This window comes from Mandrillus leucophaeus, unplaced genomic scaffold (genome assembly GCF_000951045.1).
Source record: "Mandrillus leucophaeus isolate KB7577 unplaced genomic scaffold, Mleu.le_1.0 Scaffold339, whole genome shotgun sequence".
Classification (NCBI taxonomy): Eukaryota; Metazoa; Chordata; class Mammalia; order Primates; family Cercopithecidae; genus Mandrillus; species Mandrillus leucophaeus.
Window position 1 is genome coordinate 1,979,591 of NW_012103576.1, and position 11,477 is coordinate 1,991,067.

The 11,477-nt window shown below is 38.0% G+C and overlaps 1 protein-coding gene across 1 annotated transcript; it reads left to right on the forward strand.

Annotated features, from left to right (window-relative positions):
• Positions 1-10,487: 10,487 nt before the first annotated feature.
• Positions 10,488-11,255, forward strand: LOC105545818 (olfactory receptor 1440-like). The gene is given in 2 exon segments (XM_011988854.1): positions 10,488-10,646; positions 11,052-11,255. Coding segments are annotated over 2 exon segments (363 nt in total).
• The last annotated feature ends 222 nt before the right edge of the window (positions 11,256-11,477 follow it).

Below are 11,477 nucleotides of genomic sequence, written 5' to 3' on the forward strand. Positions count from 1 at the left end.
GTTGTAATGGCAGTCAGTGAGAAAATATGATTTTATATATGGCAGGCTATTTTCTTTACACCCAACTTGTTATGAATGCACTTTATCTATAAGCCCTGCATGACTGGGACCTGATTTCCTATTGCAATTACTTACCATATAAATTCCTTGTTGTATAATTTCCTTGTTGTATAATAAATCTTAAGCGTACTGGTCCCCATTGCTGTGTTAGTGCACTTCATAGCTCAGAAGGCACTCAGTAAATGTCCAATGACCGCCTCCCTGAATCATGTTTCTCTATTTCCCAAGCCCTTCCATTCCACCACTAGAAGTCCTCATCCACAACATGGCAGTAGAATCACCTTGACTTTCCTTGAATTAGTCAAATACCTTATTTTGTTATCTGTATACTTTTTACATTTATGTGCATTTGTCTGAGGCTTTAAGTGCCTCCAAGGCATAAACGTTTTTTTGCTGAGTATTTTCCAATGTATGGTTGTACCACAGTCTGTTTAACCGCTCACTCTTTGAAGGATATTTAGATTGTTTCCAGTTTTTCACTGTTATGAACAAAGCTGCTATTAACAATTATGTCCAGGTTATTCTCAATATATGTTTTTATTGCTCTAGGAAAAATGACTGAGAATTCAATGACTTGGTCATATGGTTAATTGCATGTTTAACATAACAAGGAACTACCAATCTATTTTCCAGAGTGGCTGTACCATTTTGTATTCCCAGCAGCGATGTACAAGAATTCCAGTTGCTCCACATCCTCACCAGCACTTGTACTCCAGTATTTTTAAGACATTCTAATAGTTGCATAATGTTACCTTATCTTGGTTTTAATTTGCATTCAGCTAATGGCTAATGATGTTGAACATCTTTTCCTGTATGTATTTGCCATCTGTGTACCCTCTTCAGTGAAATGTCTGTTCGTGCCTTTTGCCCATTCTGTAATTTGATGTTTTTACTGTTGAGTTTTCATAGTTATCTACATACTCTAAATAAAAATCCTTTGTTGGATATATGAATGGCAAATATTTTTACCCAGTCTTTAGCTTGCCTTTTTATTTTCATGACAATGCCCTTGAGAAAGAAAAAGGTTTTAATTTTAATAAAGAATTATTTATCTACTTTTTTGGTTTTAAGTTATGTGCTTTTGATTTTCTTTCTAAGAATTTTTCATCTAAATGCAGGTTCAATGGGTTTTCACCTACGTTGTCCAAAAGTTTTAAAGATTTAGCTTTGATATTTATATATATGCGCCATTTTTAATTAATCTTTGTGTAAGTGTGAGGTTAAAGTCAAGGTTCCTTTATGATTTTTTGCTTATGAATGACTACTTGTTCTATTTGTGGAAAAGACTACTCTTTCCCCAATGAATTGCTTTCACACCTTTTTCAAAGATTAAATGCCCATATTTGTGTGGGTCTATTTCTGAACTCTCCATTCTTTTCCATTGATGTGTTTATTTCTGTCAGTGCACATTGTATTCATTACTGTACCTTTATAGTAAGTCTTAAAAATGAGTAGTACGAGTCCTTCAACTTTGTTTTTTTTTTCCAAAATTGTTTTAGCTATTTTATTTTTCTTTTCCTTTCATATAAATTTTATAATTTAGAGTTTTAGAAATTCCTGTTGTCTACAGCAACGATAGCAACAAAAAACCTGCTGGGACTTTTATTACTATTGCATGAAATCTATAGATCGCTTTAGGGATAATTGATACCTTTATTACATTGAATCCTCCAATCCATACTCATGGTATGTCTTACCATTTATTTAGGTCATCAGTATTATATAGTTTTCAGCGTACAGCTCTTGCACAAATTATGTTACATTAATACTTAACTATATCATTGTTAGAGCCATTTTAAAAGGTAATGCATATATATTTTTATACTTTTGATTTTCAATTGTTCATTGCTTGTATTTAGAAATACAATTAAATTTTGTGTTGACCTTGCATTCTACAAGACTGCAAACTCATTTATTAGTTTTAGGAAGTCTTCTTTTTACATTCCCTGAAATTTTCTACATAGATAACCATGTTGTTTGCAAATAGAGACAGTTTCTTCCTTTTCTATCAATATGTCCTTCCTTCCCTCTTCCTTCCTTCCTTTCTTCCCTTCCCTCTTTTTTCTTTTACTCTGTTCTATTAATTTAACTTTATTTTAAGAAATTTTATCACTTAACAGCTTTATTGAGGTATAACTGATATACAAAGAACAGCACATATTTAATGTGCATAATTTGATGAACGTAGACATATGCAAACACCAATGTTACCATAACCACAATCAAGATATTAGACATATCCAGCACTTCCCAAAGTTTCTTTGTGTCCCTTTGTTTTTGCTTTTGTTGTTATGGTAAGAACACTCAACATGAGATCTACCCTCCTAACAAATTTTGAAGTGCACAATATTGTATTGTTAACCATAGGCACTATGTTGTACAGCAAATCTCTAGAACTTTCTCATTTTATATAAATAAAATTTTATACCCATTAAACAATTCCCCACTTTTCTCTCCTCCCAGCCCCTGGCAACTACTATTGTATTCTCTGCTTCTATCAGTTTGACTATTTTCGATACCTCATGTAAGTGAAATCATACATATTTGTCTTTTTGTGACTGGCTTATCTCACTAAATATGCCACTTAACTTATTGGTGTATTTCATTACGTCAAAATACTCCAGGTTCATCCATGTTGTCACAAATGGCAGGATTTCCTTCCTTTTTAAGGCCGAGTGATATCCCATTGCAGAGATATGCTACTATATTTCATTATCTACTCATCTGTCAATGGACACTAGGGTTTTGTCTATAACTTGGCTATTGTGAATAGTGCTGCAATGAACATGACAGGGCAGATCTCTTGGACATATTGATTTCATTTCCTTTGGATTTGCACCCAATTGTGGGATTGCTAGATCATATAGTAGTTATATTTTTAATTCTTTGAAAAACCTCTTGGCCGGGCGCGGTGGCTCAAGCCTGTAATCCCAGCACTTTGGGAGGCCGAGGCGGGTGGATCACGAGGTCAGGAGATCGAGACCATCCTGGCTAACATGGTGAAACCCCGTCTCTACTAAAAATACAAAAAACTAGCCGGGCGTGGTGGCGGGCGCCTGTAGTCTCAGCTACTTGGGAGGCTGAGGCGGGAGAATGGCGTGAACCCGGGAGGCGGAGCTTGCAGTGAGCCGAGATCACGCCACTGCACTCCAGCCTGGGAGCACAGCGAGACTCCGTCTCAAAAAAAAAAAAAAAGAAAAACCTCCATACTGTTTTTTATAGTGGCTGCACCATTTTGCATCCACAGCAGCATTGTACAAGGGTTTCAGTTTCACCACATCTTTGCCAACGCTTGTTATCTTGTTTCTTGATATGGTATATTTTCTTTTTTACCCATTCCAAATATTTTCTAATTCCCTTTGAGATTTCTTCTTTGATTCATGGATTGTTTAAGAGGATGTTGTTTAATTTCCAAGTGATTAAAGATTTTTTTTGCTATCTTTTTCTTATTGCTTTTTAGTTTAAGTCAGTTATGGTCAGACACTATATGTAATTTCAATTATTTTCAAGTGTGTTATGGTTTGGTGTATGATCTCAGATATAGCCTATTTTGATAAATTTATCCCTCTATTGTTGGATGGCGTGCTCTACAAATATCAATTAGTTCCACTTAGCTGATGATGTTGTTCAGTCAAATACACTTTATTATATTATGATCTTAACAGAAAATGTTGTTTACTGAGTACTTTCTATGTTACCAGTGCTGTACCAGATAATTACATGCATTATTTGTAATACTTATTTAAATGCTATAAGGTAAATATCTCGTTTTACAGATTAGAAAACTGCCACTCAGAGGTGTTGAGTACCATGCCTAAGATAGGACAAAAATAAAACTTTGAGACCAATATTTGATCTAAGTTCTGTTGAACTCTGAATATTATGTTCTTTTCATTATGCCACCCACTTTTGGCTTGGTATATATACTAGTTGGCGTGTTGTTTGGGAAATGTTCTTCATCTTATTCGTAAGTGTATATTTTGTCTTGCCACTTAGATTGTAAGCTCTCTGAAGTTAAAGGAAGCTGTCTTTTTTTTTTTCCTTTTACATAGTGCCTCTTAAGTCTTCAATGTACAATAAGGACATGATAGTTGCTGACTGAAAAACTGACTGAAAAGTCTTTCCAAAAGCCTCAGCAGGAGCAGGATAATGGTGATGGTAGCCACTGTCCTTGAAGGAACAACATGTTGAACTCCAGATCCAGATTATCTATTATTGTTTCTCAATAAAGGTGCTATTGGCATGTGGAGTGAGATGATTCTTATTATAAGAATTGCTCAAGACAGTCCTGAGCACTATGGAACATTTAGCATCCCTGGACAGCTGTGGTTTGATAATAGTTTTTCTGATCAGTTTGGCAATCAAAAAAAAATTTCCACACAATTCCAAACATCCTTTATAAGGGAAATATCACCTCAGCCAAGAACAACTAACAGTGCCTGGTACATATACATTTGATGAAAGTTTGTTATATAAAAGAAACAGAAAGTACCGCTCAATGAAGGTACCACATATCTTTGAAAATTATGATAGAGCATGTATCTCTCCTAATCTCTTTGTGGGGAAGGGATGAAGATGGTGCCTACAGTCACTCCTGAAATACCTTTTACCTCATAAGATTCCATGACTTTGTCCTATGTTGCAGGTCACCATTTCAATCCATTTCAGTGATGGCCAAGATTCTATAGATAAGGAGGCACTTGTGAGAATGCAAAGACAACAGTCGCTAACCATTGTGAAAAGACTACTCCCTGACTGTTTTATTGAGTAAAAGCTACAAATTCTTGCTCAGACCCTGTGAGGAATTAGGCAACTAGGGCTAAATATGCTCCTTCTGAACAGGAAACAGGAAAAGGAACTCATTACCCCAAACTCTAAATTCAGTTTTCAATTTGGTAATTTATTAGAGTCACCTGGGAAACTTTTTACAAATATGGATGCCCATGCCCCACACCAGACAGCAGAATCTGAAAATAGAACCTGAGTACAGTATGTTCTTAAGCTCTTAGGCGAGTTTAATGTGCACCTGGTGTTGAGAATCATCCATTTTAAAGAAAAGTGCTGAGTAGGTTGGCAAATACATTTTCTTAAAAGATGATTTCAGTGTGCTATGGCAGAAATAGCATATGTTGTACAGTCAGAAGGACTTTGATAATCATTCCTGGCTTAGTTACATACCACCCATTTGATCCTGGGAAAATTATTTACTTTATCTGGTTCACTTTCTTCATCTGTAAAATAGAAATAAAATTGTATCTATCTCATAGGGTTGTTGTAAGAATAACATGCAATTTTGTGATTAAATTTAGTACAATTCCTTCTACTGACTGGTTCAATAAATCTTTTAAAAATATGTAACATGAAATTGTAACCTCCAAGCTACACAAAACACATTCAGGAGCTAGGGAAGAATAGGAGAAAATTTAATTTGGGACGGCAAATGGCCAGATGACATCATAACTAAGAGAGGACATTCATTTCAAGGAGGACAGTAAAACTTTCCATGTTCCAGGCTCCATGAAGATGAATTTTCTGGCCTCATTCAGTGCACACTGGTGAAAGGACATCCCTAGGATCTGTCCCCAGTATAGGTAACTCCTCCTTCAAGCCATCAGCACAGCAATACAAAATAGGGGGAAATGCATTTGGGTATCATCAAGCCTATTCCTCACGTCCTCTCAAAATGCATGGCACAGATGGAGAAACAAATTAACGTCAGAAAGGTCACCCACTTAGACATTGCTAGAACGGAAATGGTTTCAACTATGCATAAATCCACAGGCTTCACAATTTGGAGGACGAATTTACTCCACTACCCCCACCAAATAGTTAGGAATGGTGCAGTGCTCAGTAGAAAACACCTATGAGAAAAAAGCAGGGACTGCACTGATGCCATGGTTTGAATCTTTATAAATTAGGCACTTTATGGCACTATCAGAATTTTGCTTCTAGCCACTGAGAGACCTTTGGAGTTTGAAAAATTGATAGTGCACAGGCCTGAGTGCCCAGAAGGTATTAATTCTACGTTATTCAAATGTCTACAGGCAGCGACAACGGATAAAGACATCCCCATTAATATATCACAATGTGGGAAAGAGATACGGGCCTCTAGATGAAAACATTTGGGCACCAATTTGGTCTGCTGACACATTACTTCATTCATCCCTGAGCATTAATGAGTTAGCCTTTAAGTTGTTATCCCATAACCTCCATTTCAGCAAAGGCTGCAGATGCAATGAACAAAATGGCTCATTTTATCCTGCGTGTTGGTGATGTCTCAAGATAATTAAATTTGGGGACAGAGTTCTTCAATACATAAAGTCAGCCCGTCATGCCACAGCAGAAGCCCATAAACTGGTTCAAATATCACCTAATGTACTACATTTAACTTGAGAAAAAGAATAATTTCTCTACTTAAAATGGCTACAAAATTCTGCATAGCCAAGCAATAGAATTAAATGAATTGGTCCACAAGAGAGATGTTTATAAAGTCCACTTTTTAAGCAATTTTCTTGCCTTAAAATCAATAGCTCGAACCCTTAAAATGCATAATAACTTGATATTTTCTACAAAAGCTGCTAATGACCTAGCACTAAAGGAGAGTGAAGCTACTTTTGCCTTTCAAACGAAAGACTTTGTGTGTATGTGTTGTGTGTGTGTGTGTGTGTACTCATGCACGTGTGTTTGCATGCAGGCGTCTACTGGGGAGTGGAAATGAAGTGCATATAGGAGATACAAATTAATTTACTTTTGATTTTGTATCCCTGGCTCCTAGAATAATAACAAGTTCATGAGAGATGCTTAATAAACATTTATTGAATGGATAAAATAAAACAAATGCATAGAAATAAGTCTTGGCACAACTCAAATCTGATTTGAGAGAAAACAAAAATGGTACAAGGCAACTGGCAGCCACATACACCCGAAGTACAAGAATATTTATTAAAACACTGAGTGGCACTGAAGAACTTTACTGACCTCATAAAAACTAATTAAATAATTCTTTGATGCTTAAAAGTAATTTATAGTTTATAAAGAGTTGCATAAACAAGGTGATATGAGAGGTCATGAAATGAAATATATTCTTAGGAGATCTTCTTTACTGGCCATTTTGCACATAAATCCTCGAATTCCAATGTTTGGGAAGAGAACTGGTATTTTAATTATGGCTGAGACTTTTTAATATGACTAAGAAGGCATTTTAGATAAAAAGTTTATATCACAATATATCTCATACTCAATTTTATTCTTCCAGCTGTTCCTAAAACATCTCAGTGGTGACTACAGATCCCCACACTCTCAGTATGAGTCAGTGAAAACACTCCATTGGGGATGGCTCTGCTTAATGCTCCAGCCATGTTGGACGTCACAGCTGCTCAGCCCCTGGGCTTACTTTTCTGGGCATCCCAGTAGACTAGTCAAGAAGGCCGAAACTTTGCTACATTAATGATTCTGCCAGTTACAGGGAAATGGCCAAGCCCGGAGAGGGAAATGGGGAAGCATTATACGTTGGAGCTTAGTTCCAGAAGCTTTACTGTTGTGGCACATGGACTTTTCTGTGCCTGCCAAGGGAATATCTGGGAAAAGCCCAACTACTGAAGCTGGCCTGAAGCATTTTGGATAAGTACAGAAACAAGGAAGTGGCTAGTGAATACTCATAACTTCTAGAGACAATCAAAGAAGGAAGGTGGGTGACAAAGGAAAGGAATGCTTGCAGACAAGAGTTTGAATGTCACACATATTCAATCATCCCTAGTCAACTTTTACTTTGGCCACACTTCCAATTGGGAACAATGGCCCCGTGTAGAATTTAGGAGACCTGAGCTCTATCCCTGACTTTGTCACTAAGCATTTGTGTGTACTCTGGATCTTTTTATGGCTAGTTCCTCACCATTCAGATTTCAACTTTTAATGTCACCTCCTCAGAGAGTCTTTCCCTGCCACTCTACCTAATGCTACTCCTCGAAACCCTGAGCTCTCTCTAGTCCGTTAGCTTGTTTTACTTTCTTTGCAATTTTATTGAGATGTAAAAGCATTTATTTATTTGTTTGTTGTCTATCTCTTCCTTTAGATTGTAAAGTCCAAGAGAATAAAGACTTCATCAGTCTTGTTTACTCCTTTACTCCTAGTGCTTATTGCACTGCCTGACACACACCAGAGACCCAACGAATATCTGTTGAATGAGTGAATGTATGTATGCCCACGGACAACGTATTTAACTTTCTGTAGCTTAGATTGATCATCTGTAAAATTAATAGAAACCACTTGGTTATGTCCAAGATTAGCATGATAAAAAGAAAGGATAAATTTGTAAATCCTTTGAAAAAACCTTCATAATCCTTAAGTGTGTGACACTATGTTTAGAAAAACCAACATGGTAAAACAATAGTATTGGAATATTGCAGATGTCTGCTTGAATGTCAGTTCTGCCATGCACCCAGCTATGAGCCCTTGAGTAAGGCACTAGAATTTTCTAAGTCTCAGTTGCCTGGTTTGAAAGATGGTAGTGATAATAGTAATTACTTCTTAAGGCTGTTAAGATGATTAAATAAAATGATTTATGGCAATTGCCCAATATAATGTGTGGCACCTATTAGGTACTTTATTAATGGTAGCAATTTCTACGTTCAGGATAAAATGTAAGTTTTTAACAACCAGTATTATTATACTCTGTGGAAATTTCACTTTCCAAAGGCAACCATAAAGGTCACTGTAATAGAACGCCAACCAAAAACAGGCAATCACAGACTCAGAGGGACAGGGGCACCCAATTCTGGAAATTCTGGGTAGACTTTCCAGAGGCAAATCTAATTTTATCTTCCACAGTCTGACCAGGAGACCAGAAGATGGAGGCCAGTGTTATGAAATTCAAAGTGGGCTGGCAGGTACCAGGGAAGCAGCCAGGAAGGAGAGGGCTCAAGAGCAGTAATTTAACAATTGTCATCGAAAGTTTTCTAAAGGTGATTTGGTTCTCAGTAATACCCTCTGAGTATCTACTCTGACTATATTTATAGTTTACAAAGCATTTTTCTGGAGATTTTCATTGGATCTTTGCAGCAAACCTGTGAGATTAGAGGGCAAGTGTTATTCTTATTTTACAGATGAAGGTCCTATGACTCAGATAGAATTTACTAAGCACTATTCAGCTCAAATAGTATATATCAGAACTCAAACTTAGGTGTTCTGACTCTAAATTCAATGATATAAAACCTTTTCGCAATGCTATAGTGTGTCCTTCACTATCCCACCTTCTAACAGAAAAAAACAACATTAAAATAAAGTACAGTCAGACATTCTCCTTGATTAAGAGAAGGAGTAGACATGACCTTAAGCAGCATTCATGATTGCTGTTTCTTAGGAAACCATGAGTGAAACAGCCCCCTGTGTTCTGGTGAAGACAAAGGTTCCATATTTCTAAAAGAAGAGAAGTCGGAGGCTGTGATCCCTAGTGGGAAGAATACTGTAGACAGGGCACCTGAGTTGCAATTCTGCCACTCCACAAATCCACCTGGGCAACTGTGGGCAATTTTTTTTCCAGCTACTTTGCTAAGTGCTTTACACAAATTATCTCATTTCATCTTCACAGTAAATTAATGAAATAGGAAATACTTGGTACTCTCATCTTACAGATGAGGAAACTGAAACTCACACAGTTGTCATTTGCTCAAGGTCACACAGCTAGTAAGTTAGAAATGGATTCTAACCCACATATGGCTGACCTTAGAGCTTGTCCTTTTACTTCTGTACTATAGTGTTTGATATTGCCCCTCAACCTACCCCCTGCTCCCTGCCAACCAATATGAAATAAGATGATGAAAAGACTAAGAAGTTTCTAGGGTCTTTCCTATGTGTAATATCTGTGTCCTTGACTTTATGTTCAGGTGGGGCATTAGCTGAGGACAGGTTCAATGTTGGGAAGAAGGAGAGTGTGGAAAGAAAAAGATAATTAGGACTCATTGAGTAACCTGCTCTTCTTCTCATGCCATGCTAGACATTTTACATATACCCACCACCACCTTCAATCCTCACAACCGGTCTTACAAAATAGGTGTTTTATCCCTGTTTACAGAGAAGACTCAGAGAGGTTAAGGTAGCAGCCCTAGGTTGCAGATAGTAAGTGGCAAAGGTGAGATTCTGATCCATTCTTCTGACTCCAAAGTTCATCCTCATGCTTTTAAACCTTGTAGCTGATAGGCTGGAGGGTGGCAAGAGAAGAGTGAGCCAGAGACAGCATTTGCCATAGTAAACACATAAGACGTGTCATGGCCTGGAAAGCAAGGCCCAATCCCCATAGGTCTCTTTTTGAAGATTTGAACTCTATGTGTCTCACCATTGTGATACATTGTCAATTCTTCCTCATGGACTTGACGGATGATCCTTAGCTTCATCCCACCTTCTCTGCCCTCTTCCTCCCCATCTGTATAGTCATGGTGATGGGAAACCTGGGCCTCCTTGCCTTCATTGCGGTCAGTCCCCAGTTCCTCACCCCCATATATTTCTTCCTCAGCAACCAGTCCCCTGTTGACTTCTGTTATTCTTCAGTAACAGTCCCAAAAATATCAATGGGGTTCTTTTCTGATTGCCAAGTCATCTTCTTCTCTGGCTGCATGGCCCAGTTAAGCTGCTTTTAAAATCTTTGCTGACACTGAGTTCTTCCTCCTGGCCTCCATGGTCTATTACCACTAAGAGGCCATCTGCAATCCTCTGCTCTACCATATCACCATGTCCCCAAAGCTCTGCTTGCAGCTGGTGGGCACCGGCTATGAACATGGTGCTCCTCAGTAGCACAATCTTTCATCTGATCTTCTGTAAGTCTGTGCCGTAATTCTTTACTTCTCTGATTTCTTCCCCCACCGAGGCTTTAAAAACTCTCCTGCTCTGACATGCAAGGCCTTCAACTTCTTACCTTTGCCTCTAGTAGCTTTAATGTATCAGTGTCCCTGACAATCATCCTTGTCTCCATTTAATTATGAGAATCCCCTCGATTTGAGGCAAACACCTGTGCTTCCCACCTGACAGCAGTCAGCCTGTGCTATGGAACCACAGTGTTCCTTCACCTACACCTATCCTCTAAGTCTCACCAGACAGAGATATGATGATCTCCGTTTTACACAGTGGCTATTCCCATGCTCAACCCCATGGTCCAAAGTCTGAGGAACAAGGATGTGAAGAAAGCATTTGGGACTTCCTCGTGAAGGTTTACAATTCCTCTCCTTCCCCATGCCCAGGTCCCCACGCTGTCCAAAACAGTGAAGGAGGGGAAGGGAAGGGAAAGAGATGGAGGTGATGTATTTTGGTAGCCAAATGTGTCTCAGACATTATTCTAGGAATTTAAAACAGGTCATGCATCGAATTTTCTTCACAACTCTAGAAGTCAGGAGTTATTATCTTCACATTAGAGATGGGGAAACTGAGAC